This window comes from Zonotrichia albicollis, chromosome 3 (assembly GCF_047830755.1).
Source record: "Zonotrichia albicollis isolate bZonAlb1 chromosome 3, bZonAlb1.hap1, whole genome shotgun sequence".
NCBI classification, from domain to species: domain Eukaryota; kingdom Metazoa; phylum Chordata; class Aves; order Passeriformes; family Passerellidae; genus Zonotrichia; species Zonotrichia albicollis.
Window position 1 is genome coordinate 82,352,832 of NC_133821.1, and position 27,432 is coordinate 82,380,263.

The window sequence follows — 27,432 nt, forward strand, 5'->3', positions numbered from 1 at the left end:
AAAATTTAGAGGTATTTTTGAAGAGAAAAATAAAAATAATACTTTAACAAATGGAAGATGGTTACATCATCCATGACTGAACAACCTGAGCTTGCCAAGAAGTTTCTATCTTTAGTGGCATAACTGAGGTCCTTGTTTGAGAGCAGTGTTTTGCACAGGGCAGAAATAACAACCTTTCCTTCTTTTAGTGACATTTGAGGACAAAAGGAAAGCCAACTATGAGAGGGGAAATATGGAGCTGGAGAAACGCCGACAGGTCCTGCTGGAGCAGCAGCAGAGAGAGGCTGAAAGGAAGGCTCAGAAGGAACGAGAAGAGCAGGAGCGAAGAGAGAGGGAACGCCAGGAGCAGGAGCGGAAGAGGCAGCTGGAAATGGAGAGGCAGCTGGAGAGACAACGAGAGCTGGAGAGACAAAGGGAAGAAGAGAGGAGGAAAGAAATAGAAAGGCGGGAGGTTGTTTTCTTCACATTGTTCTTTAATGCTCCAAGGAATGTGTGTGTGCATACAGCATCCAGGGTTTGAGTGCTGCCTTTGGCTCTGTCTCCTGGCCTGGCTGATGCCAGGTTGTCTTGGAGAGAGAACACCATTTGTTATAAATATTGGTATAGGTTAAAGATTTTCAGATACTTCATAGGAGAGATGAGATTTTCTTGGGCATATTTCTTGCTTTTTTGCAAGAATTTGTATTCCAAACAAGACTCTACTGAATTCATAATTGATAACATTTTGACAGCCGAGCTTGAGACAAATTTGCTTCTACTTGGTGTCTCAGTGCATGCATCACGCTTCCATATTTTATTAGTTCTGTGAAATACTGCTTGTAACCTCCTTTAAGTATCTGTCAATGTGCTGTTTTATGGGCAGTATTCCAAGCTGCAAAGGCTTTCTGAATTATGAAGCTTTTTTTCATCCAGAGTCAGGAGTGTGGCACAAAGAATCTTGTAGGATCACTTCCTGCATTCTTTGATGCTGAAGTGTATAAGAGCACTTTAGAGAAGACATTATGTGTTGCTGTTCTGCTGTTTAGAACTAGAGCACATTATATTAAATCATGCTCTGTGAGTTCTGCATCTCCACTGTAATTTAAGGTAATGCAACTTTTCCTCAGGCAGCAAAGCAGGAGCTCGAGCGCCAGCGACGACTGGAATGGGAGAGGATCCGTCGCCAAGAGCTTCTCAATCAGCGCAACAGGGAGCAAGAAGAAATTGTCAAGTTGACCTCTAAAAAGAAGAGCCTTAATCTTGAATTAGAAGCCCTGGTAAGACAGGAATTTCACCACATACGCTGAAATACAGTATTTTAAATGATACAAATATTATACCTGCCTTAATGGCCCACTAGGAGTTCCATTCTGTTTTGGATAATGAATCCAAAACAGGTATTTTGGGTTGCTTTAGAGAACTGGTGGTGGACTAACCTGCTCACAGGCCTAGCAAAGGGATTTTTGCCATTTGAGGTGTAATCTGTTGCTGCTTTCTTTCCAGACTGACAAACATCAGCAGATCTCAGGCAGGTTGCAGGATATTCGTAGCAAAAAGCAAATGCGAAAAACTGAGCTGGAGGCTTTGGATAGGAAATATGACCAAGGGATCATGGAAGTCAAGCAACTACAGCAACAGCTGGAGGTGTGTAACTTTGTTAAATTCATGGTTTTCTTTTTCCATATTCTGTGTTTCCCTAATGCTGTTGAAAATGCATCTCCGTAGGGAGGAATATGTAGTCAGTTGGATTGCAGTAGAGGGAGGAAATAGGCAAGACTGTCAGCATTGCAGAGGCTTTTAGTTTTGTCTGTGGTGTTAAAGAAATGATTATACGTATTAAAATGAGCTGAGGGTTCAGTAACAGTTGTGAAAACCTCAGCTATTCTTTTGTGGACTGATAATAGAGACTTCTCTTTAATTTTGAATTCTTCTATGGCTCCAGACTCAGATTTTTTTGAGGAATGTTGTCCTGTGTTCAGACCAAGTTAGTGTTTAGGTTGAATTACCTTGCTGCTCTTTTATCTTTTTTTTTTCTCTATTTGAGTAACAAGACATTAATTATTTCTAATCACTTGACTACCCTAAATTATCTTCTGCCATATTTTTATCTGATGTTTTTGCTCATCAGGGAAACTTCTTTTCATATTGTTACTGTTTTATGTTAGGCTTGGAGCAGTCACCTTAAATGGTCTTGTGATAACATTTGCACTTCTAGAATGTTTGTTAAATGTTTGTTTTCCATCTGTGTTAATGGTTTGGGGTCAAAATCTTTCAATTGTAATATTATTTCTATTAAGAGTATAGAAATAATTTTTTTCTTTATCCAGTAATAATAACTTGCATTCCCGTTTCATTAACATGAGTTGAAGCTATGTGTGAAAAGTCTCTCAGTTTTACTTAATGATTCAGAAACAATATTAAAATTTTGTTATGTTCTCTTCAACATCTACAGGATTATCAGAATAAACTAATCTATTTGGTTCCTGAAAAGCAGTTGTTAAATGAAAGGATAAAAAATGCTCAACTTGAAAACACTCAGAGTAAGTGCTTGCCCATGAGTTCTGTTCTTGATTGCCTTGCTGAGTTCTCATCCTTTGTAATCAAGGCTGAAGGGTACAGAGCTGTTAATAGCAGCTTCCCAGTGTAGTGCCATTGTCTCATCTGCATTCCATTATCTCCTTCATGTTCCACATAAGGGACAAACAGACACATTTTGGCAAGAAAGCACAGGTTTTGCTCAAAACTTTATTTATACAGGCTGTGTAACTCACAGATACTATCACAATTTGTCCTTTTTTTGGTAGTCTAAACTCAGGGGAGTTAATTTATGTAAAGCTTGGTCTTTGTTTCAAATTACACTGGAAGTTCCTGTCTAGAGAATCTTGATATGAAATGTTCTGATAGAAAAAAAACAACTTGCAAGTTATGCTGTATGTATTGTATGCAATGCCTGTGTGTCTTAGTTCAGTGTTGGGGATATTTTGTCCTTGTGCTGTATATGAATAGAAAGGTAAATCAAGGAATTTTTGTGAGGAAGGAGGTTTGGATTGTGTATACAATAGGAAAATAACAAACAATTATTAGAAACTCGGGACAAAATTGTAAAAAAACCCCAGAAACATATGTAAAATTGCATGTCATTCCTTATGCAGGTACAGGAGTTGATTCAGTGCACAAGAAGTCCCAAGAAAAGGAAGAATTATGCCAAAGACTTAAGGAACAACTAGATGCCCTTGAGAAGGAAACAGCTTCTAAACTTGCTGAAATGGATGAGTTTAACAGTCAGCTTAAGGTACTTGCATTATCCAAATACCTTACACTTGTGAGCAGTGTATTTTATTTCTTCATCCACTCATAAAGATTGGTGCCACTTTCACCAGGCTTCCAGCAACTTCAGTGTCAAATAAGAATTACCAAAATCTTGGAGCAAATAACACAATACAAATGCAAATGTATTGCTAATGTACTAAAATATGAGTCTGTTGCTAACTATTGCTTTGCATGACTCAGCTATTGCTCCCTCTCACCTTTTGCCTTCTAGAACTCATTTTGATTTAGAATTAAAGTTTCTCAAGCCCTTGCACATTCTGTTCTTGCAGTATGAGGTCATATTTGCTGCTATTTTTGAATTGTGTACTGAACACTTGACTTTTGTTGATAGACCTGTGTGGTTTCACAGCACACTCTGCAAGGGCTGGTGGCAGATTTGGGTAGGAGCCTGAAAGTAACCGTAGGCCACTTCTTTGTTAATATTTGTTAATTTGTTGTAAGCCAAGAGTTGTTGACCACTGGCTCTGAATTTTTGTTTCTGAGGCAACTCTTTGGCCTGCCTAAAAGCTCAGGCAGCTCTCACAGGGTAGCACTCATCCATTTAACTTTATTTGCCAGCTTGCTCCAAGTGGCACTGGTGGGAACTTTTTCCTTGAGTAATAGATTGATGCTGGGCCAGCACGAGGGCTCTGCACTCTCCAGTAAAAAAAAGGCCACAAAAATTTGTAAATGTGTAATTGTTTTCTTTTTAAAAGTGGCTTCATGCAATGGGCATTTTCAGTTACTTGTTTGTTGCATGGCTTGCTGTGTTCAGTGGCTGCATCCACGGTTCAGTCTTCCCTAAAATATGTTTTTCAAAATACAGTGCAAAGATTAATTGGCTTTTTATCTACCTTATCTTACAGTGTGAGAATATGGATGATTCTGTTCTTCAGTGCCTTTTGTCTCTGCTAAGCTGTCTCAACAACCTCTTCCTCTTACTTAAGGTTATTTTCTAATCTTTGGCTTTTTTGTTTTTTTAATTATTTCGCAATTTCTCTCTGCTTACCCTTTCTGTTTGGATGTACAACTTCTATTAAATACGTTTTCCCAAAAGAAAACCAGTAGGCTGCTTTTCTTTCTGCTAGCTGTTATATCCTCTTTAAGACTTAATATCCTTACCTGCTTAGAAATCCAAACTGCAGAATTCTGAAAGCAAAATCCTGACTTTTAATTTTTTCGTTTTTTAATGATCTGATCTCTAAGTTGTTTCACCCAAACATTTTTCTTGTTAGTTAACATGAACCAAAAAAGCAGGTTCAGATGGAAACAGTGTCTTCTCTCACTTTTCCATCTCTTGCTCTGTACCTGTAGCCATCCATCCTAAGCTGTGAGTCAGGTATTTGAGTTCTTGTCCAGGGTGCAGAATATGGTCTGGCAAACACAGTGCTGTCAAACCTCCAGATTAACCCAGCACTAAAACCTACTTGCTGTCTTTCAATGCCGCTTTTGTCTGCTGAGGTCAGAAATACTTTACAGAAATACTGAGGTCAGAATAATGTATGAAGAAAAAAAACCCAACAGAATTACCCAACTGAGCTTTTCATTTTGCTTTGCATGAGGGTTTTTCTCTCCTTAAAGGCAGAGAATTTTTCTAATGTAAGTTCGCTTCCAGAGTGTTCCTGAAATTCTGGGCAAAGTAAGAAGGAAAAGTGTTCCCAGCTGAATATATTTGAGAAAAAATTGTAGTCAATTGCTTAATTTAGTTTGTTGCTACAGAGACTTCCAATGACACAGCAATCTAAATTGCACCATATGTCTTAGGCAACATGATTCTTGGTAGATGTGCATATTGTAGTGGGAATGCTTCATTCTTAATTGCTTTATTTGTATTTATGAGATCAGATACAAAAACTCAGGATTTCCCTATTGCATTGCTGAATGTATATCAGCAGGATTTTCCTAAGAAAAAAGAAAAGACTGGAGTGGTGATTTAGCTGATTTTGGTGTTAAATCTTAGAGGTGTTTTAGCAACAAGGTGAAGTACAGGTGAAAGTAATTCTATTATTGTTGATTTTTTTCAGTCTGTAAATTTATTTATCAAAAAGATACATTCTGATTTTTTGTTTGGAAAAAAAGATTGTTATCAGAGGGAGGTGGGATAGGAATTGAAGGATGTGTTCAGAAAGAAAAAGACTGAAACTGAGAAGGTTACAAGTACAGGAAAAGTCCAGTCAGAGTTAGTGTCTTTAAGCTGTGGTTTCCCACAGTGGTAAGACTGCTGGGTATATTTCTGAAGTTTTTCTGGTTTAAACATGGGACTGATCACTCAGGAAGCATCAAGGGTGAGCACCCTACTGCAGGATGCTTTCTCAGGTTATGGTGCAGTGTTGGATTTCAGCTGAAATCTGCCTCCTTGTAGTTACTTAAAATACAGTTCACTGCCTTCAGAAATGTTGTGTTTGATCACTCAGTTCTGTATCTTTCCCTCTCCTCTGTTGTATTTGGCATTTCCAGCTGGTGTAGGACTGGAAGGGCTCTTTGAAAGCCCAAATTACATCACTGACTTTGCAAACTGCCATCTCCTTTTAAAATGATTTGACTTTCTTTGCAGTGACCTCCAAGGACTATTAATAACTTAATACTATTTTGGCCATTTGTATTAAAACTTGGTTGAAAAAGCATTAAATGCCTGGATGCTTTTCTCAAAGATTGGCTTTATTCCCTTTTATGTATTCCACTGTTCCCTCCCTAGGACCTGAGGGAAAGTTACAGCACACAGCAATTAGCCTTGGAGCAGCTCCACAGGATCAAACAGGACAAAATAAGAGAGGTACAGAAAAGAAGAGCTGAGCTGGCACAGAAGAAGCGACTGGAAGATGAGGCTGCAAGGTGATCATGGCTGAGGGTGTCAGTGCTGCAGTGCTTAGAACAAATGCTGTTGTGGCTTTCAAGATAAGATCTATGTTTTTAATGTAAAAATACATCCTGTGTTGCCTTAGAGGAAGCATTTTATGTGGAGTACTACTCATGTTAGTGGGTTTGAATTTGAGATTTTCAATGATTTATATTTGATTTGACTGAAGAAGCAGAGCTAGTGACCTTGCAGTGTGGGTGATTCATGGGCTTTGCTCATCTCAGCATTTTTCTGCTTGACAGCAAGTTTTATAACATTGGGACAGTCTAAGAGAGCCATGTTCCATATATGTGGTGATAGCCTGTTAATTTTTTGGCTGGACACAGCTGTGTGATGGAGTAACAGCTCCTACTGCTGAATCACTGCACAGCTCCTACTGCATCCTGCCACGTGCTTGGAAACACTAAAATGCCCATCAGAGGAGTGGGTGTCCCACAGGGAATAGATGAAAAGGTCTCATCTAGACATTTTTAAGAGGATGACCCAAAGGGTTAGGTCCTTTCTCTTAAGAAGAAAGGTCTTGACAGCTAAAATATTGTGTTGAATTGGATACTAACTTCTTTAGACAGCTGAGGCATAGGATAATATCTGAATAGTTACAGAGAATACAGTCAGGTTTCCAGATCCTGTCTGCTGCAGTGTGGTCCTGGCAGGGATAAGCACATTGGATAGATTACAAGTGCTGAAGGCAGAAATACCAAGCTGCCAAGATGAGTATGCAAAGGCTATTTTTATCTATGTACCTGAGTGGAATTAAATCTCTGTGGAAGTCGTTGTTTCCAGTCAGGAGATTTGGGTACTGCCTTGCTGGAGAGCTTAAATCCAGCTTGGTTAAATTATCAGATCAGTTGTGGCTCATCAGGATGCAGGTGGGCAGAAGTACTTGTGAAGGCACTGCTCAGGTGATGGACTAAAATAGCTGAATTTTAATCAATTTGTTATTTTTATGTGGAGCACTCTGGCACTCATGTTAAGCCATGGTCTGTGGCAGAGCTGATGACCCTGAGAGCAGAGTGATGAGTGTCATAAACTCACTTTTGCTGACAAGTGTCGCTGAGTGCTGTAGGAACACAATCCCATTCATTTTTATGTGGATGTTCTCTTACCTCTCTCATTCCTTTCTTCTAGGAAGGCAAAAAGGGAGAAGGAGAACCGATGGCAGGAAAATATCCGAAGGGAAGAGGAAGAGAAAAAGAAACGACTGGAGGAAGAACGAATGCAGGAAAAAATCCAAGAAAAGCTGAAAGCTGAAGAAGCAGCTGCCATGATGAGGGAAAGGGAAAACAAACAACAGCTTCTTGCAGAGGAGGAGAAAAATAGACAAGCCACGATCTCGAGGGAGGTGGAACAACAAAGGCAGAGGCAACTGGAAGAAGATAAAAGAAAACAAGAACAAATAGCAAAAGAAGCTGAGGAGAGGCGCAAGCAGAACGAGGAAATAAAAAAGATAAAAGAAGCAACCAACTCTCAAGAGGTGGAGAAACACACTTCTAAAATAAATATAAATGACAAGTTTGGAGATCTGTTGAAGCCAACAGAGGGGAAAAGTCTTAAGCCACCCTGGAAAAATGAAGGTAATCTCAAAATCGTTAGACTTCTGGACTTTTACTTTCCTGAGTGTTCTTTCAGTCTTCAGGTGTACTATTATTGATGTGACCCTATGGCAGACTTCTTGCCTAAGTTACAATTCAAAAGAACCCAAACCAGCAATGTTTCCTGTCTTTGTCAGTTACAAATGATCTTACAAACTTAAGTTACTTCTGTCAGTTTTCAGCACCTATGGCTCTGATGACAAATCTTGCACTGATCATGGTCAACAAATAACAGTTGCTGGGAAGAGTAATATTTTAGGTTTTTCCTAGGGATTGCACTTTCTTTCATTAAAATAGAATGCTAATATGGAGGGGCTTTGTTCATTGATGAGAGATGGGCAGGTAATGCTCAAAGTGATTTTTTAACAGTGAAATGTAGTTTCTTTTGCATTTCTCAATGCCTCAAATGAAAAAAACACAAAAACCTGAATGACTAGACCTAACTAGTTGTGTGACTTGGAAAAATAGTGCTTTAACAATATTTTCACTAAAAGCACATTTGATTTCATCCTTCATTAGTCCTTGTCAGTTTTTATTAGCCACTTTTCTCACTGAGTTCAGCAAGGATCAAATTAGAACAAGGCTGAAAGATATTTCCACACCTCAGCTAAACCTTGTAAGACATTCCCTGTTTGCAACATCAGTCACTGACTTGGAGAGTGGAGATGCAAAGAAAGTAGGAATTGTGATATTTTGCTATTCCAGGTTTCTAAATAAAATCTTCACAACATGCTGCTGAGCACTTATTGTTGCAACAGTGGTATTTATTCAACTTGGAACATTATAGTGGTGTTAAATGAGGCTTTGTTAAAGCACTGGCTTAGCTAGAGCAGCGTGACAAAGAAAGAGGAGAACATAAAAATGTCATTTTTAACAATGTCTAGCAGCTGTCCCTGCCCATGGCAGGAGGCTGAAACTAGATGACCTTTAAGGTCCCTTCCAGCCCAACCCATTCTCTGTTTTTGTGATTTTTCCCCTGCAGAAGTCAATGCACATTTTGTTGTCTCAGTTACATTTCCATGACGGGTGTGTTAAATTGATGCCCTGGTGATCTCCTCTGATACCTGCACTGTGTCTGGGGCAAGAACTGATATTCCTACCAGTTGCTTGTCTCAGCTGTGTTAGAGTGGTAACTGGTTTTTGACCTTCCAGGCAAGGCAGCTGGTGCTGCAGAGTCGAGGAATTCCATTGCCTTGGTAAACTACAGAGCTCTGTATCCATTTGAGGCAAGGAACCACGATGAGATGAGCTTTAATACTGGAGATGTAATTCAGGTAAGATTGGCTATTCACATTTAACTTGCAAAAATTTACCTTTTTCTCTAGCCTTGAGATTCACAAAATCTTAAGGGTCAAAAGCCTTGTATTGATGTACTGTAAGGTTGACTCAAAATTTAAACTGGATTGCTGCTTCGTGTTTTTCTAAACAGGTGAAATTAGGATTAGTTCAGCCAAAATGTTTCTCTGAGTTTTCCACATCCTAGATATGTTGACAATCTCTTTAAATATAAGAACAGTGAATGCTAAACATAAACTTTCTAAAATTAGTAGATCAGAAACAATGCAGTTGTCGCAGCTCATTGCACATGTACAAGTTGGCTTCTGAGTGTTTGCTGGAAATATGAGCATAGTTAATAGACACATGAATTATTCATTGATGGCATTTGAATTAAAATCAAATTAGTTATATAACAAGTAGATGTAAGAGGTTCTTTAGAATCTTAATGCTGTTTCCAGTGTATTCTTAACAGACATTTCTGCCTGTCTGAGCAACCTGGTCTAGTGGAAAGTGTCCCTGCTCCTGGCAGAGGGAGTGGAACCAGGTGATCTTTAAGATCCCTTTCAACCCAAACCATCCTGTGAATCTGTGATTCTCTGAGTGTTCCCTTTATCAATCCTCCCTCAGGCAGACACTTAGAGTAATTTGTTCTGTGTCCATTTATTGTAGCACTTTTTGGAATTTGCTGTCTGTAATACTACAGCAGGACCATAAGACTGGAAATGCCTTGTGGCTTCTCAGTTGAAGTCTGTGTTATTTCATGTATATTAGTTATTAGCACTTGTTTGAAAACCTTTGCCTGCAGGTGAATGGGTGAAAACTGATTTACAGTAATCATTAGAAACTGGTAATACAGTTTCTAATGTATAAGTGTATGTGGTTGCTCCTCATTCAGACTGTAAGTAATACAAGTAGGTGATAAGGAAGAATTTACAAAGCTGTGTGGTACAAAATATTAAAACACTTGACTAAATTAGCTTTCAGTTTGACAGTGGTAAAGCATTTATTTGCATTTTCATACCAGTGAGCCATGGAAGGAGGGAACAAGAGAAGTAGGTTTTGCTTTGACTTCCCTCTCAGCTGTAATTGTGTCATTCAACTGCTGATAACTGATTTCAGAAATAGGCTAACAGCTGCCACCTCCTCCTCCTCCTCCTCTGGCATCCCAAACCCGGCTAAGCTAACCAGCTGATAGTGTTTGATGGGCTGCTAATTTTTAGCCAATTTTCACTAACTGGCTAATTTGTAGCATAATGGAAGCTTCAGGATTGCTGTGAATGTTTAAGGATGCTCTATACTTAATCACACAGTAAATAACAGAAATTTTGGATGTGTTTCGGAAGCAGTCAGCTGACAGAGTTAATTATATCTGTGAGCAGAGCAGCCGCAGTTGTTTCCTGCTCTGCTGGGCTCACCAGCCCCTTCCTCTTGGCTGCACATTCAGCAGAATGCAGCACAAAGCCCTGGCATTTTTGGCAGGACAGGGTGGCTCAGAGGCACTGCATGACCCCATGTGCACGTCTGGGGCCTGAAGCAGGGCAGGGTCCCTGAGGTCTTTCTGCCCCTGTGGCTGAAAGCGGTGCAGCTGCATCATCACAGGGCAAAACCAGCTCAGTTCTGCCAGGGCAGAGTGAAAATGCTGATCCTGGCGTGGGCACTGCCCCTGCTCAGGTCAGAGAGCCAGCAGGGGCCGTCACACCAGGTACCCTGCTTGTTCCATGCTGCTAATTCTCTTTCCTTTGTATTTCTCCTCTTGTCCATAGGTTGATGAAAAAACTGTGGGAGAGCCTGGTTGGCTTTATGGGAGTTTTCAAGGACATTTTGGTTGGTTTCCGTGCAATTATGTAGAAAAAATACCAGAAGGAGAAAAAGTTTTATCTCCTAAGAAAGCCTTACTTCCTCCTACAGTATCTTTATCTACTACCTCAGCTGCTTCAGAGTGAGTTGTAGTTATGTTTGTGTTTAAATTGCTTTTTCTAAATTTAGCTGGCACATAATGTGCTTTATAGTTTCACTTGGTTTTAAAATATAAAGGCAGAAAACTTACTGAAGAACTTTCTTAAATGTCTTGGCTTGGAAAATTTGAGTATTTGATAGTCTGCTTTGAATTGTATAGAATATCAGTTTTATAAATGTTGGGAAAAAAAGTTCTCTGCTTGAGATACTTTGTAAGTAAAAGTTATAATTTGAAAATATGCCTTGTGTTCGATTTGCAGACCACTTTCACCAAGTAAATCTGCAGAAGAATCTGATTACCAAAACATCCCCTTCTCCAGCCTGAATGTTAACACAGCCTGGCAACAGAAATCAGCTTTTACTCGTACTGTGTCCCCTGGATCTGTTTCACCTGTTCATGGACAGGTACCTTGTGCAGAACTTGATGCATTTCAGATTCATCTTAAGGAAAATGATTTAAAGGAAAACCAGAACACCACACAACTTTGCTAGTGCTGGGTGCACTGAACAGGCTGGAGGATAAAGAAGCTCATCTAAATATTCTACTAGTGTGCATTGATATAATTCCAAATATTTCCAGGGACCACTGAGTAACAGAACTCATCTTTCATAATCCTAAAATAATTTTCACCTACAATTAGACACAAAAGATTTTTCTAACAAATAAGAAACTGAGTTGCATGCATGCATTGATGGAAACAAAGTTATTCAGACATCACTTATGAATGAAGTTGCTTAACCTTCAAGAAAAGATACACCAGTGTTTGTTTTTAACAGCTGGGGCAGTGTGGTCAACCAACATCTCTTCTGTCTTACAGGGGCAGCCTGTAGAGAACCTAAAAGCACAAGCACTTTGTTCTTGGACTGCAAAAAAAGATAACCACTTGAATTTTTCAAAGAATGACATCATCACTGTCCTGGAGCAGCAGGAGAACTGGTGGTTTGGAGAGGTACATGGAGGAAGGGGTTGGTTTCCAAAGTCCTATGTCAAGCTCTTACCTGGAAGTGAAACCAAGAAAGAGGAGTAAGTGTGACTTTTGTTGTTTTATTCATCAGTTTGCAAAAAAAGTGGTTTAGAGTGCAAAATTCTTGCAGTGCTTTCATGTGCAGAGCATAAATGCCATTTAGAATTTACACTGTGTCATTTTAGGCTTTTACTATTTCATTCTGGCAAGCCAAGTGGTGTTGGGCTCACGGCTGTGTAACCACAGACAGTGTTGCTGGCTGAGTGCTGTGAAACATCAGTGGTGTTTGATTATTCATCAAGTGCCAGACTTTTTGTTCATTACCAGTCTCCTCTCTTGCAGTGCAGTTGTATTCTGCCTCTAAAGGTGCCAATTTTTAAGTGACCCAAAACTAATTGTAAGCTCTGCACAGAGCAGTAGTGTGGTTTTCTTCACTTGAAAAGATTATTATGCCTGTTCTAATGTTCCAGGGTACCTGCTCAGGAAAAGTCTGGTTACTGCTGGGATGGCTGCAGCACTGTGTGTAAATTGTTCTGCTCATGTATTTTACTAAAACGTCTTAGAAATTCTTTAGCATAACAGAATTTAGAATTAGGATAAAATCTTTCATTTACTTCTTTTGAATAACATAATTTGTGAATGTATCTCTTCCCTTTTATTGCATTATATTTTTAAGTGGTGTGCTCTTGGGTGCCATAAATATATTAAGTATCAGTAGTACTTGGCACTATTTGATAGTCAGGGAAGTCTTTGTAGTTAATTCAGAGTGAGCACCAGCTCTGATATAACCAAAGTGATCTTGGTCTCATGTGAATTGAGAGATTTGCTCTTGATCAGTCTCTTGCTAACACAAAGCTTTTTTTTTACTTCTTTCTGCAGACCAGAAGCTATTTATGCAGCTGTAAACAAAAGGCCTTATACCCAGAATTACACAGCAGGAGAGGGTAAGAGAGCATGAAAAATGCCAACTAATGCTACAGTCTGGTTCTGCTTAATGACTTGTAAATACAGTTCAGTTTGTGAGGGGTTTCTGAGCAGAACTTTGAGTGCTTGTCCAAAACACAGAGTGCAAATGTTCAGCTATTGATACAAAAGTACTAAAATAAGTTCTAAAATAGGAAGGTTGTAAGTAATTCAGGTTGAGCATAGGTCTAGGTTCTTTAATAAGACTTCTGCTCAAGCATGAATATAGTTCAGAAAACTCATAAGCAGAGTTCTCTTCATGCTGTTGCCTACTGTGTTATGCTGTTCTGTAAAGACAAGAGAAACAATTTTAATCTCCTGAATATGGATCATTGTCTTACAGTCAGTAAGGAGTAGAGAAAACAATTATTATTGGAGAAAAATTTCTAGTGTATATAATCACACTTCCCTGATTATATTTTAATTGCAGCTGTATTTTTTCATTACTAAGTTGTGTACCTGTAAGAGTAAATGTGAGTTCAGCCAAGCAGGTGGACAGGTCAGTTCACAGGCTTGTGAAGGTGTGATCCCTGTTGGCACCCACTGGAGAATGCTGATACCCTTCATGTGCCCCTGGGCTTGCTCTGTGCCCCTCTGAGGCTGTGCTCTCCCCTGTGTGCTCCCTGCACAGAGTACATTGCCCTCTATCCCTACTCGAGCTCCGAGCCCGGTGACCTGACGTTCCTGGAAGGGGAGGAGATCCTGGTGACCCAGAAGGAAGGGGAGTGGTGGACCGGGAGCATCGACACCAGAACTGGAATCTTCCCCTCCAATTATGTCAGACCAAAAGATCCAGATGTGAGTTCAGTCTGAGAATTAACAGTTCTCAATGTATCTTCTCTCTATTTCATTCTTACACAGGGATTTTGAACAGAGGTTAATACGCTTGACAGAAAAGAAAATCCTTTGTAGCTTGAGTGCTAAATCAGAGCTGTAGCCAGTGTCACACTGCCTCTCTCTCTGTACAGGATGGTGTTTTGTAAAACACCTAGGTTAAAGTTAAAATCTCCACGTGCTTTTAGTGTAAACTGTACTGGTTTTATTGCACATTAAAGGTGGTTGTTGTTTTGTCTTTGTAGGCTTCTAGCTATGCTGGCAAAACTGGAACAATAAATAAGAAACCCGGTAAGTGACAACCTTTTAACATTTAAGGCTGTTTCTTGAGTAACTCTGAGTATTTAGGCTCATAGCAGTGTTTAATGGTGGCTGATGTTCTCAGCTGCAGGTTGTGTACCAGGAGATTTCTGTGGATCCAGCTCTTACTGCAGTGAACAAATAACAAGTGCAATTACTGCTTTCTTTCCAGAAATCGCTCAGGTTACTACTGCCTATGCTGCATCAGGAACTGAACAGCTCAGTCTTGCTCCAGGACAGCTGATACTTATTCTGAAGAAAAATGCCAGTGGATGGTGGCAAGGAGAGTTGCAGGTAAGTGATTCCAAGAGGAATAATTGAACTTCATGAATGGCAAGGAGGTGTTCTCAGGTTTAATTCAAAAAAAACAACTAAGTATAGAGTTATATAAAAGCTGGTCAGAAAGTTATCCTGTGTAAACCAAAGGGGAAGAGAAGCTGTGTGGTGGATTTTTTTTGTTTGTTAGATTGATTGGTTGGTTTTTTTAAACTTTGGGTTGCTGGAGGTTTTATGGTTTTTTGAGAGTCGATTTTCTTGGTCACATAAAATAGTAAAACTGTCGATTAACAGGCGGGAGGAGGAAGAGATGAGTTGACAGTTACTTAATTGGTTAGGATTTAATTGGTGAAACATTAAACTGTGAAGTTATTCTAATGAAGGAACAGGTGGGTTTGGAAGCTGGAGTTGGAAGCTTCTTTAATGCAAAAGTTCTGTTTCCACTTCTCTCCTTTCCCCATCTAAATTTAAGAATCTCCTGTTAAAGTGCCCTTGACCTCATTAGAAACTATGGATATGATACATGGGTGGAATATTCATAGAACAACTTTTCAGCCCTACATTTGAGTTGTACTCTGAAATCTCACTTCAAAATTTTGGATGAACATATTAGGGTGCAACTTTATCTGAATTGCATTGTTTTATGCTTTAGTCAGATTTTTACCTTTTGAGATTCATTTAGTAGCTGTTTAGAAGCCTGACTTCTTGTCTTTTGTTGGGAAAAATCTGTGACATATATGTTGCAATTTTTTCCAGTCTATGGACTATTCAGTTTTTCAGTGGTGTAATAACCATTATGAACATTCACAGGCAAGAGGGAAAAAGAGACAGAAGGGATGGTTCCCTGCCAGCCATGTGAAGCTGCTGGGTCCAAGCAGTGAAAGAACCACATCAGCTGCTCCCTCAGGTGAAAAAAAGAGACTTTGTATTTAATTTAGAATTTTATGTAACTATTTCAAATGTTCATGTATCTGTGAGGGTCAGGCATCCATCTTCTAGGCTTTTTAATTTTGATGGTTGCTCTGAAGAGCCATACTATTCTCTTTTGGAAACCCCGTGTTTCCAAGTGCTAGCAAAAATCTTAGAGCTAGCAAACATTGGCAAACCACATGGAATTACATGCACTGCTCCTTACAAAGAGGGAGACTAAGCAAATTTTCAGGTTATTTCTAGGTTTTTCCATTTGAATGGTTGGGTACAAATGAGGTTATTTCACAGAAAATGAGCTTTTTTGCTTCTGTGTGCTTAAATTATGCTGTTCTCCACAGCTATGAGTTGCTTTATACAACAGTTTCCTGGATTTTACTTGACAAAACTTCCCTGTGACTAAAACAGCAACTCATGATTAGCTAATGCATGTTTCCTCTTCCTTTGCCACATTTTCCCCACAAGTGTCTGCAGTAAGATAATCAAACTCACTCTCTTTTCAGCCAGTAAAAGCGAGAAGGATCCTTGATTACATTTTAAAGTATCTGGAAGGCCAGTAGATGCAGTCCATTCATTATAGAAATTCACAGATAATAAGTGGAAATAAGAATTAAGTGGCTGGCTCAGTTTTAAAGAAGTAAAAGAAAAGGAAAGGCAATTCTGTACCAAGATAAAATCATGTGGCATTTTTCTCATGCAGCAGTGCATGTGAGATGGTTGTTTCTTTCCTGTGGTTTTGTAAAACACTGAGAAAACAGTTTTAACACTGGTATAACTCCATCCTGCTCTTTCTTTCCCAGTGTGCCAGGTGATAGCCATGTATGATTACACGGCCAACAATGAGGACGAGCTCAGTTTCTCCAAGGGGCAGCTGATCAATGTGCTGAACAAGGATGATGCTGACTGGTGGCAAGGAGAAATCAATGGTGTGACAGGTCTCTTCCCCTCAAACTATGTGAAGATGACCACAGATTCCGATCCAAGTCAGCAGTGTAAGCAACCTCTACTTTTGATTGATTTTGTTACTTCATTTCAAAGGTGCATTGCTGCTCTTCTTTGTGTTTGGAATTTGGCATTCCAGGCATCAGCTGAATTGATTACCACTTCAAGTACTCTTTAAATTCTTTATTATAGTACAAAGTGCTTTAAACCCTTTTCCAGTTAACCTACAAACAACCAGCACATAGCCAACCAGCCAGTGTGGGATAGCAAGAGTGCTGTAGGGTGAGCTAAAAATACTGAATTGGGTAGGAGTTCTTCCAACAAGATTCTGGTAATTAACATGGACTGGGAAGCAGTGCAGGCACACTGTAATTACAGAACTTGCTCAAGTTTTGTAAAATAAGGAAAAGTGCTGTAGTAATTTTAACACATATATCAGTTAAGTAAAAATACCCGTAAAAAGGATAGGAAGAAGATTTTGGCATTAGCACATGGTCTGTCCTTCTCCTGGCTCCCAGCATTCCAGCTGTCTTCCAGTCCTGAGAAACAAGATATGTGTCAGGACATAGGTTGAGGTGAAAATTACCAGCAGCAGGCTGAGAACTGGATCCCAAGCTGTACACCTGACAGTCAGCTTCTTTCTGCATTTTTAGCACATAAACACAGTAAAGGTTTCTGGTGTCCCCTACACACACCCTGGTTTTTGCCCCCTGTCCCCAGAGAAAATCCTCCTCCCAGAGAAATTTAGCACAATTTTTACTCTCTCAGCTTTTCATACTGTGATTAAACCAACTTTTACATCAGCCCAGTGGGTTTGGGAGCACACCATGATGCCAGAGTTGCTGCTTTGACACAACAGACCTTGTCCCTTCACTTGCTGTTTTCCTTCAGACAATGTTTGGAGTTCTCTTGGGATAAAAACACCCATCTGGAAATCTGGCTGAGCCTCACTCCTATTAGCCTGTAGCTACTGTAGGATCAGTCTGCACTTCAGATTTGATCACCAAGTTGTGTTCTCACAGAAAAATTCACAAACTCATAATGAAGGTACAGCTTGGGTTGGAAAGTAAAAATAGTTTCCCTGGGTAACTTGTTATGGTTCCTGGGCAAAAGAGAGTGTGCACCATTCTTGAGGTTTTCTTTTTAGCTAAATTACTTCTGAGCCCATATTTTTATATTTTTGATAACATATTGTTCTGGCTTTTTTTTTTTTTTAATGTCTCTGGCCAATTGGTTGGGATGTCAGAAACTTCTGGATTTAGATTGAATTTAACATTCTTTGATGAGACATAGATAAATCATTAAAATGGTCCTTTGAAAGCTTTAATTTGTTTGCAAATCTCACATTTAAAGAAACTGTAGACTATACCAGTTGGGCTATAAAATCTCTGGCCAATTGGTTGGGATGTCAGAAACTTCTGGATTTAGATTGAATTTAACATTCTTTGATGAGACATAGATAAATCATTAAAATGGTCCTTTGAAAGCTTTAATTTGTTTGCAAATCTCACATTTAAAGAAACTGTAGACTATACCAGTTGGGCTATAAAATTAAGATTCTGGCTGAGTATTAAAACTTAGGAATTTTCAAAAATGATACAGGTAACAGCTTGTCTCACCAGCTGTGTTATTTCAAGTTATGTTGTTGAATGTGACAAATGCAAGGTCATCACATAAACCACTGATTTTCAGCAAAAGCCATGATAAGACCATGCTGTAATTGGAAATTTTCTGGATAGTGAATAAGTTTTTCTCATTTTTTGCTGGTACATCATTAAGTTTCCCCTCAGATTTCAGTGATGTGAAATAAGAGTATTTCCATCCACATCAAAATGGCTTTTGACCAGGGTTAATGATGTGCAGATGTGCACTAGGTCATCTCTACCTGGCCATTAAACTTTTCTCTAATCACTACTCTATGAAGCAGTTTTACAAAATCCACCTACTGGTGAACAAAGAGTATGTTGAATTTATTCTCATTTTTTCAGATTCTCTCAGGATTTCAAATAAGCTAAGTTCCACACTAGTTTTGTGCTGGGATTTGCCACTCTGTTTGATATAGGCATTTGGAAAGTTAAGGAAAAATCCTGCCTCAAGCCCAGAGCCTGCACAAACCCAGCACAGCTCAGGAGCTCTGTTCAAATACCATTTCCCAGATTTCAGCTGGGCTGCCACTGCTGCTGGTCAGTTGTGTGAGCAGCAAGCCACTGCTCTGTAGCTCTTCTGTAACCAGAAGAATGTTTAAATGTGCCCTGAGTGAACTTCCAAACTTCCTTGGGTTTCCTTACAATATTTTTGGCTCTTGTTTAAACAGAGTAGAGAAACTATCACGAGTATTCTTGTGAAATCACTAAGGAATTGTCCCACAGAAATGTTGATGTGGCCCTCAACAGAACAGCTTTGAGATATGAGAGAATATAATTTTAAAAATGCATTGTTGCATTTCAAAGAACTGCTGATCTGAGTATTATAATGCCTCTGTTGAATAATAGCAGTTTTCCCCTCTGTTTTTCCTAGAACAAGTATGATGGTATTGGAAAGGGAGCAGGCAAATTTGGTTTACTCAAATAGGTTTGTAGTTCAGGAAAATTGTGGGTTTCTCCCCCAGATTTAAAGACCTTGGTATCTGGAGTCTTTTCTGGGAGTTATTAGTTGTAGCTGTAATAGCAAACTTCCCTAGCAAAGAAGGAACTGGGGTCAGTGAGATGTCCCTTCTCTGAAGTTGCTGACATAGCTCTGTGAACAGAACAAAATCACTCTTCCTCTTGGTGTAGCTGCACATCCTGGCATAGGACCCTGCAGGGAAAGAAAAACAAAATTACTTCAGGGTGTTGTAGGTTTGTTTGTCTCTTAAACACGTGGTGATTGCAGAACACAGGACAGTTGAGTTGTGTTCCTGGTGACTCTGGTGGTGGCTAGACTGGCTCCTGTTTTAATGACATTTTAAATAGCCTTTTTTTCTAATGTTTGCACAAAAGCCAGCATAAATAATAAATATACTCAGCAGGTTTCAAAATAGGTTTAAAATAAATCTTTGAGTGTTTGCGCAACCATGCAGGATCAGATCTTGTGTGTTGCCAGTACCTCTCTAGTGCCAGGTTCTCTTCCCATCCTTTCCAAAGTGTGTGTGAGAGGGGTAGGCACGGTGCTCTCACCACTTCACAGTTCTTCCCAGTGCCCTGGTCTGGAGATAATTTTATTTTGGCCAGTCTTCATCTGCTTTGCACTTGTTCTCTTATTATTTGTTGGCTTTTTCAACGAGATACCCTTTCAAGTTTGTCATCTTATCCATGGAACCAGTGTAAACTGCATCATTTTGTTTTCTTTAGCTGAGATTTTCTCCCCTCAGGTAAATCTCAACCATTAAATGTCAAGAGTCAGTCAGGTCTTTGCTGTGTTACCAGGATCTGACAAGGACACATCTACCAGGTTCTCTTCCCATTCCTCCCAAGGGATGTTTAAGGTGGAGTAGGCAGGAGAGAAGTGTAAAGGGGGAAGACAGCTGTTCCAGCTGTGTCTGCATACTTGGTTGCCAGATGTCTTCTGGTGTTAGAGGTCAGTTCGTACCTCAGATGTTCTTGCTCAGGGCTGGACAGCTCAGCCAGGTGCACACACCTGTGCTCCATGTGCAGAGGGGCTTCTGGTTCATCCCAAGGTGTCTCATCCCATGGGACTCTGAGAGCTGAATGTTGTGCCAGTTCTTTCTGCTGTAATCTATGTGCAGTGACTGTTTCCTGTTCACTCTTTCTGCTTTCCATAGCCCACACTGCTGCAGTTCCTCACACATCAGAGCTGCTCCTTCAGGTGCTCAGCCTGAGCTCCATGTTGTTGTTTGTAGTAATATCTCTAGAGCTACCTCATTTTTGTCTTCCCCAAGCCTTACTTGTAGATGTGACATGTTGGAGACATGAGGCAGGTCCTGCAACAAGGATCTGTATTTCCAAAAGTTGATTTCCATGCACAAAAGATCTTCAGTAATTCCTGTCCACACTGTCAGGTGGATGAAGCTGACTCACTTTTGGGGGTGTTCATAGTGAAAAAACAACTTCTCAACTGAGGTGCTCATGGCTGGTGTATTTCTGTGTCTGTATGGACAGCACATTTGGAAGTTCTCTAGTTCTTGCCAAGTAACTTCTCTTTGTGGAGTAACAGTTCATGGTGCAGTGGCTTTGAGATGTTGCCTGTCGCAGTTCCACATTGATATTTTAATAAATGAGGATTATTTATTCTGATTTTACTCAACAGCTCCAGAATTCTACTTCTTATAGCAAAGATCAATTATGAAATCAGTCCCTTACTTCATAGTGGCATAGTGACTTTATATTTGTATTTGGTGAATGTCAGTCAGCATTGATAACACTTCCAGTTTGTAATCCTGGGGTCTGGAATAGTCTCTGGATTGCCCACAAGGTGTGTCCCTCTTCAGACCATGTGGCCCTTGGAGTCTGAGGGGTGTGGTACCTCTTGTTCCATGGACACATAAGACTAGAGGCAAGGTTTTAACTTCTTTCTGGCTCAAACAGAATTGAACAGGTTAATTTGTATGTGCTGATATGAATAAATTCCAATGAGATTTTTCATTACAAGTTTACTTTTTGTCTGATTTTCTAATGTCTCAGTAGAAATTTCTCAAGAGAGATTCTGGTTTTGTTGAAATCTCAGGGAATTTTGCCATTGCCTTTAAAAAACCCTTATGGATTGACCTTGTGTTGAAGTCTACACGACAGATATTTTCCTTAGGAACAAAAAGTCCAAATAAATGAGCTGCAGGGGTTTTCAGAGTCAGCCATGGCTGGTCATAAGTACTTAAATTTGTGTGTTTATAAATATGAAACTGCAAGGGTGGAAGCTTGTGATGTCTGTTTTCAGAAAGTTGAATGTTCATCATTCCTTTCTGACCTTTTTGGTGTTGTTCTGTCTTTGTCCATAGAATTCATATGTTTCACTCTTCAAATTTATGTTCATTTTATCCTTCATTTTTTTTTTGTTTTTTTTTAGGACCCAATGTTGTCTTCCAGTGTGAAAGCACCTCAGAGACCCACTATCCAAGTTTGACTAGCGTGGAGGCAGGGTGGCCAGCCCTGCTCACGTGTCTGACACAATCCTTTTGCTTCGTTTGAATGTTAGATACAACCAAGAAATTAGGTTTTCGTGGGTTTTCTTCTAATCTACAGTTTCAGTGGATTTGTAAAAGCAGAAAGGATAGTGGGTCTTTGTGTGGCTTTCACTGCTGTTCATTCTTGTTTCCTTTAGTATTTCCTTTGGGATTGATAATCGTAGTCATTAGCATGCATATCAAGTATTGTTTGCATGGTGGGATTGCAGACACACAAAGACCCACTATTTGCACAGTTTATCTGAGCTGTTTGAAATGGGCACTTGTGTTCTTTTAATGTTATTATGTACATTTTTGCAGAATTAAAATGTTCTTTGATTATTGTTCTAATGGACTTGATTTAATCTCTTACATATTGAGCTTTTAAAATTGGGGGCCTTTATGGCTCATCCAGATACAAGCCCTACCTGTGTGCTGCTGATAGTCACTGTGATTACAAACATGCTACAGGATCTAAGGGTTAGATCTGGTGCACTCCATCCAGCCTTTTCACACCCTTTTTAACAGGGAAAAGAACTATTAGGTGAGAGTGGAGGATATTTTAATGGTTTTTCTTCCTTCACAGTAGTACTATGGCAGGAATTCAGGTTGTTTTGGCTCAATCCATTCTATTCCTAAACAGCCTCCTTCCTTAAATTCTGATCATTCATATTTGCTTTCAGTTTTGGCAGATGTGCTTAGTTGCTGCAGTAAGTACTTGCACAGCCTTTGTGTGACCAGGCCCTTCCCCTGCCCCTTCTTCTCATTAAATAGTTCATGGTACTGAATTGTTTGTCTCTGGCTGTGGTCTGCAGTGACGTTTAAAGTACTGTGTGAAAACTGCTGCTCTTCCTCCTGGCAAACAGAGAGCAGCCTAATGCAGAGCTGTCCTCACTGAGGAGGTGTTGCCAGGAGAGAGACACTGAGAGAACCTGGAGCGAGGGCAGAGCATTTGGGTTTAGGATGGAGCTGTGCTCCTCAGCCCACAGTCCTGGCCTGCTGGAAATGCAGTGCAGTATGAGCTGCCCTTGTCTTACTGTAATGCTGGAGGGAAGGAGGAACTTGTAACCTTGATTCCCCTTTAAATAAAAGGATTAATTTGATTCTAGACTACTTCTCTGATTAAATAGTTCTGTGCTCTTGTAACAACAAGAGAGATCTCTGGACACAGTATTTAATTTAGTTGGTTTCCTGAACTTGGTTATGAAACAGCAAAAGTCACTTATGCAATCAGAAATGTTTACAAAAACAAACTGCTTGTTTACTATATAGAAATATATATATATATAGATGAATGTTGTGAAGGTACTATCAGGAAAAGGTTAATCCAGTTGCAGAGATTTAAAAGCCTTTCTCCAAAATCCAATGTTATGTATTTATATCCTTGATCAAATAATGTATATGTGCCCTTTAGTTCAGAGATATATTTTCTGTGCAATACGGATACGCCATGTGCCTACAGAAAACTACAAATGGGTTTTTATTCTGGATGTATTTTGTCTGAACCAGTATTTTGTTATAGAATGAAATCATGTTGTTGTAGGCAAATAATGTGCTAGATAATCCTTTGAGTATTTCAAATGACTTGATTTTCTTCTGAAACCACATTTAAGTATTTCTGCTAAAATACACTACTCACCCAGAATTGGCTTCTGTGAATTCTGTCTTGGAAATCCTGTTTAATACAGGCTGAAATGTGTTGTGCTGCACCAGTGGCATCAAGTAGTCATGTACTGTAGTCTAAGAATTAGGTGAACTTCTAAATTATGTAATTTCTAAAAGGCAGAAAGGCACTGTTCATCTGTGGGAATTGAGCCACACTGACAATCGATGTTCAGTCAGTTTGCCTTGAATACTGTATTACTACTAATTGTCTTTGAAATATTAAAAACAACTTCCCATCCTCACTGAGGTATTTGGGGAATTTTCCAAAACAATGTGGCATTCTACTAATTTTTAAATGTTTTTAAGCTGATACATTTGGAGATTACAGTACTGTTGGCAAATTCCCACACAAGTAGTAGTCCTGTGTTGTTGTGTAGGTATGAGCACTGATAATTATTGAAACCTCTGCCTCGAAGTCTGAACTGAAAAGTATTGAAGTGAAGCATTTTGTGCTTTCACAGCTATCTTTTCACGTTTCAATATTACCTGAGTACACTCTAAATTCTCTTAAGTGTAATAATAAATATAATAATAATGAAAATACACTTTAATAATGCTGATTGAGAGGGACATAGTCCCTGTCTTCAGTATTCATCTGTATTGCAAAAGTCTGCCTAGCACAGCTCCAGCACAGTTGCCTGAGAGCTCTGCTCTCCTGCACAGTGGTGCAGAAAGAGTAGGATACACACATCAGATCATCCAAAGGAAAGGTTATGCCATGGATGTATTTACAGCAAGATTATTTTAAAATGGCATTCTGTATCAATAAAGCAGTGTGGCTATTGGAAGTTGCATTTAAATCAGACTTTACTTTTAAAACTTTTAATTTTTTCTCTGGTTGTGTGCAACCCACCCCTTTGTTGATAAAAGACCATAGTGTTGAGTTCAGCTGGTCATCCCAGCCAGTCAAGTAAAATCACCCTTATCTGGGTGAAAAAGTTTGGCTGTGGAGCTAAGGGCAAGGTGGAAAACAGAGTCCTTTGCTGAACTCATGGTTCCCAGGCAAGAGCTGAGAGTCTAAATGTTGCTGAGAGCCACACAAGGTTAAAGAGTAAAACTGAAGCCAACGTGAAAAGTAAAATACGCTGTTTGCTGTTGCCTGCAGTGTGGTACTTGCTAAATGTTGTTTCCTGTGGGCCAGCAGAGAACAGGGGCCCTGGTGTCACAGGGGTGAGAACCAAACAGCGCTGTAAATGCACAAGAACAGGTACCAAAATGCTGCTTCTGTAACTGGGTTGCATAATGGACTAGCAAACCACAGAAGCCTGGTTTGACACTTAGTTCCTGATCCAGAGCTGGATCCATGCAGGAAGGCCTTGTGCCACCCCTGGGACCAGAGGCAGGGCTGGGTGTGCGAGGAGCCCGTGGTGCTGAGGGCAGGGAGCACCCAGAGCTCTGCCTCCACGTGGCTGACGGTGCAGTCAGGAGCAGAAGGCACAAAGAGTTGCACACTAATAACTGAATCTTCTCCCTCTGGTCACTGAACATTTCTGCCATCTCAGAGCTTTGTCAGATTGTATCCCTGTGTGATTCTCCTGGGCAGGGTTGGAACACCTGTAAATAAGTCTGCTGGTAGGAATGCCAGCACTCCTTGGCCTGCAGTGGGAGCTGCTGCAGGGTTGTGCTACTTCAGTGTAATGACCCCATAAAACTGCTGTGTTCTGGTGTGTGCTGCCTTAAAGCCCCTCCTTGTCCTTCCCAAGCTTGAGTGTCACTGTGGAATGGTTGCTGAGATGTGCAAATGCAGGCTGTGCTTAGCATGAGGCAATTGTTCACCTTCGGATTTGAACAAAGTTGTAAGATAACTATGCAAATGTATTTTATTAAAGGGACGCATAAAAGGATCTAGTTTGTCTGTTGTGGTTTTTTTGTCCATCTGGGGAGGATATTTTTCCCAGCTGAATAGCTTGGGATGAGCATTGTGTCAGCTTTGATGGAGTCACTTGATTTTGCTTTTTACCTCTTGAAAATTGATTCATAAATTTCCTCTGTTGTAGCACAGTATCCTGTGTTTACTGATTAGGGAAAATTGGCTAAAAGTTTTTATTATTTCTCCCAGGGCCTGATGGAAACTGCCTTTTCCACACAGTAGTAGTTCCTTTTGTGGGTTTCAGAGGCTGCTGGTGGCTCCAGGAGTGACAGGAGTGTTGGCCTTGTGTGTGGCTGCAGAGCTTGCACCTGGCTGTGTGGGTGTCCCCTGATGCCATCAGCTGCTCTCTGGCTGTCCTGAAGGGACTGTGCCAATGCCAGCCCGTGGTCCTTAAGAGGACTCCTGGCCTTTCTATGGCAGGCTGGGAAAATGGAGACAGGAAAAAGACCCCCAACCTTTATCTGCTTTGCCTACCCATGTCAGCTGGCTTCAGAGTCAAACAAACAATTAAACAAACAACTCTTTCCAAAAAAAATCCAACCCTAAACATATCAAGATATTTCCTTTAAAAAAGCAATTTATATGGAATCATGGAGTCATTAAGGTTGGAAAAGACCTTTAAAGTCATCAAATCCAATCCTTAACACAGCACCAATAAACCACATCCTAAAGTGCCATATCAATATGTTTTTTAATACTTCCAGGGATGGGGTCTCCACCTCTTCCCTGGGCAGCTTTATAACTCTTTCCATGAAGAAATTTTTCCTAATATTAAATCTAAACCTCTTCTCTATCCCTAAATAGTCTTCATTGGCCACCCAATGCCTCTGGTGTAGCTGCATCCTTCCAGATGAGTGCCTGAGCTCCTCTTGGAGGGTTGGGATGTCTTTTCAGAGCTGTCACTTTTAAGGGCTTTTTTCCCCCTGTCCATTGAGTGAGAAAGTCTGTTGGGGAAATAGTGATATATGTTGTTCATCTGTCTTTCACTGGAGGATTTCCTTTCTTCAGAAACTGTCCGTCTTCCCCTTGAGTGGGCTCATACCAAAAAAGTCAGTAATTGGGAAGGTTTTCTCCCCCAGCCCTCCATGTTTTCTCCCCCAGCCCTCAGGGCTTTGAATCTCCTGCAAAAGAGAGCAACTTTTAGTTATGTTAGTAGGAAAAATGCTCCTTATTCAGGTATATTTGCAAAGTATAATTTTAAACACAACTTCAGAGACTGGGATTTCCTGTTTATAAACTCTCCAGGTTGTTTTACCCTGGCAGCTGCTTCCTCAGCTCAGGGAGCAGGATTTAGCCCAGAGAGCACCACAGTCAGAATGGGCATCTCTCTGTTGCTGTGCCCTGAGGTTCCAAGGTTCCAGACACCCCCTGCTTGCTCTGGTGAGAGAGCTGGGCAGGCTCTGCCCCAGGCTGGCTGAAAGCCTGGCACTGCCTGCACTTGGTGGGAGAGGCAGGCTGGCTTATCCTCCAGGGAATCCCTCTTGGTCAGCAGAGCGGGTGAGGAGCTGCAATTCCTTGCTGCAGACACTCCCAGAAATCCCACTGCTCTTCCTGAGCTGCCTGGGGAGCTTGGGATGAAGCTTCACCAGAGGGAAGCCAAGCCAAGAGCTTTCTGCTGCCAAACAAGGCAGTTTTACTGCTTCCATGCACATTCCTGGCTGTTAAACCAGCAGAAGACTGCTTTCTTTTACTCCCCTTGGGATTTGTTTGTTGCCAGCAGGAAATCAGATAAGTGCCAGAATTGATGCAAGGAAAGGAGGGAACAGCAATGTGGGAGGAGAAGAGGTGGAGATGCAGTTCCACCCTTTCAGCATCAGTGAGCCAGTGGGTTGCTGTGGCCACTTAGGAAAAACATTGGCAAATGCACTCGTTATGCTGGTTTATTCTTCTTTTATTTTTTGTTTTTCCCTTCAGACTCAAATGCCTGAATTCACCCTCTAAAATCAAACATGGGGATTGCATAATATGTTTTTATGCCAGTATCATCGGACCTATCAAAATTAGGAGTGTTTTCACTAGTAAACACTAGTGTTTAAATAAAATTATAAAAAATACTAAATACAAAGTAGCATTCATCCCTTCATCCCAGAAGCTGACAGTCCAAACACAAGGTTAGCACAGGAGCCAGTTAATGTAACTGAATTTTTGCATCTGATAGCAAATTCGTAAACCAAATATATTTTAAAGCATAGAAGGGGCTCATTTCTCTCCCAGGCTTGGCCCCAACTTTCAGTGGCCAGCATGAGACAGACCCAAGCCCCAGCAGGTGGGTTGTTCCAGCCAACAGCAGCTTCATCATCCCTGCTTCTGTCACAGGAGTGCACCTTGCAGTAGGAAAGGGAGCCACTGGCAAAAGCTGCGACTTCCAAATCTGGACAATTAATGTCTGGTTACTGTGCAAGCCCTTGGATTGTCCTGAAATTTCATGTCTTAGTAACCAGGTGGGTTTAACCTCAATCCTTTACAGACTGAAGAGTGACACAGGAATCCAGAAGTAGCACATTGGCCAGAGACTGTCTCAATGGACTAAGACATCAGACTTTGCAGGAATCACTTTTATCTGTAACTTCACTCCTTTTTCTCATCTAATTTTGCCCTGGTTGTAGCTTTGGGGATAACTAAGG

At 40.3% G+C, this 27,432-nt stretch overlaps 1 protein-coding gene and 1 long non-coding RNA gene across 8 annotated transcripts in view; one reads left to right on the top strand and one right to left on the bottom strand.

The window, feature by feature from the left end:
- The window catches only part of ITSN2 (intersectin 2), an 81,171-nt gene that overhangs the window by 43,432 nt on the left and 10,307 nt on the right, over positions 1–27,432 (top strand). For 5 of the 7 annotated variants that reach the window (XM_014265640.3, XM_074538017.1, XM_074538019.1 and 2 more), the window contains exons 12-29: positions 189–451; positions 1,107–1,256; positions 1,483–1,623; positions 2,432–2,519; positions 3,132–3,271; positions 4,155–4,235; positions 5,984–6,120; positions 7,274–7,719; positions 8,890–9,011; positions 10,779–10,954; positions 11,232–11,376; positions 11,790–11,995; positions 12,816–12,880; positions 13,531–13,697; positions 13,979–14,024; positions 14,206–14,327; positions 15,120–15,216; positions 16,037–16,228. In XM_014265640.3, coding sequence (XP_014121115.2) covers positions 189–451; positions 1,107–1,256; positions 1,483–1,623; positions 2,432–2,519; positions 3,132–3,271; positions 4,155–4,235; positions 5,984–6,120; positions 7,274–7,719; positions 8,890–9,011; positions 10,779–10,954; positions 11,232–11,376; positions 11,790–11,995; positions 12,816–12,880; positions 13,531–13,697; positions 13,979–14,024; positions 14,206–14,327; positions 15,120–15,216; positions 16,037–16,228 — 2,784 coding nt within the window. Of the gene's footprint in view, positions 1–188; positions 452–1,106; positions 1,257–1,482; positions 1,624–2,431; positions 2,520–3,131; positions 3,272–4,154; positions 4,236–5,983; positions 6,121–7,273; positions 7,720–8,889; positions 9,012–10,778; positions 10,955–11,231; positions 11,377–11,789; positions 11,996–12,815; positions 12,881–13,530; positions 13,698–13,978; positions 14,025–14,205; positions 14,328–15,119; positions 15,217–16,036; positions 16,229–21,176; positions 24,783–27,432 lie in introns of those variants that run through there. The other 2 variants (XM_074538021.1, XM_074538020.1) reach the window with 2 other exon arrangements.
- On the bottom strand, positions 17,559–21,056 carry LOC141728588 (uncharacterized). The gene is made up of 2 exons (XR_012579683.1): positions 19,263–21,056; positions 17,559–18,974 (listed from the first exon to the last, which is right to left on the bottom strand). It is a non-coding gene; the product is annotated as an uncharacterized LOC141728588 (long non-coding RNA).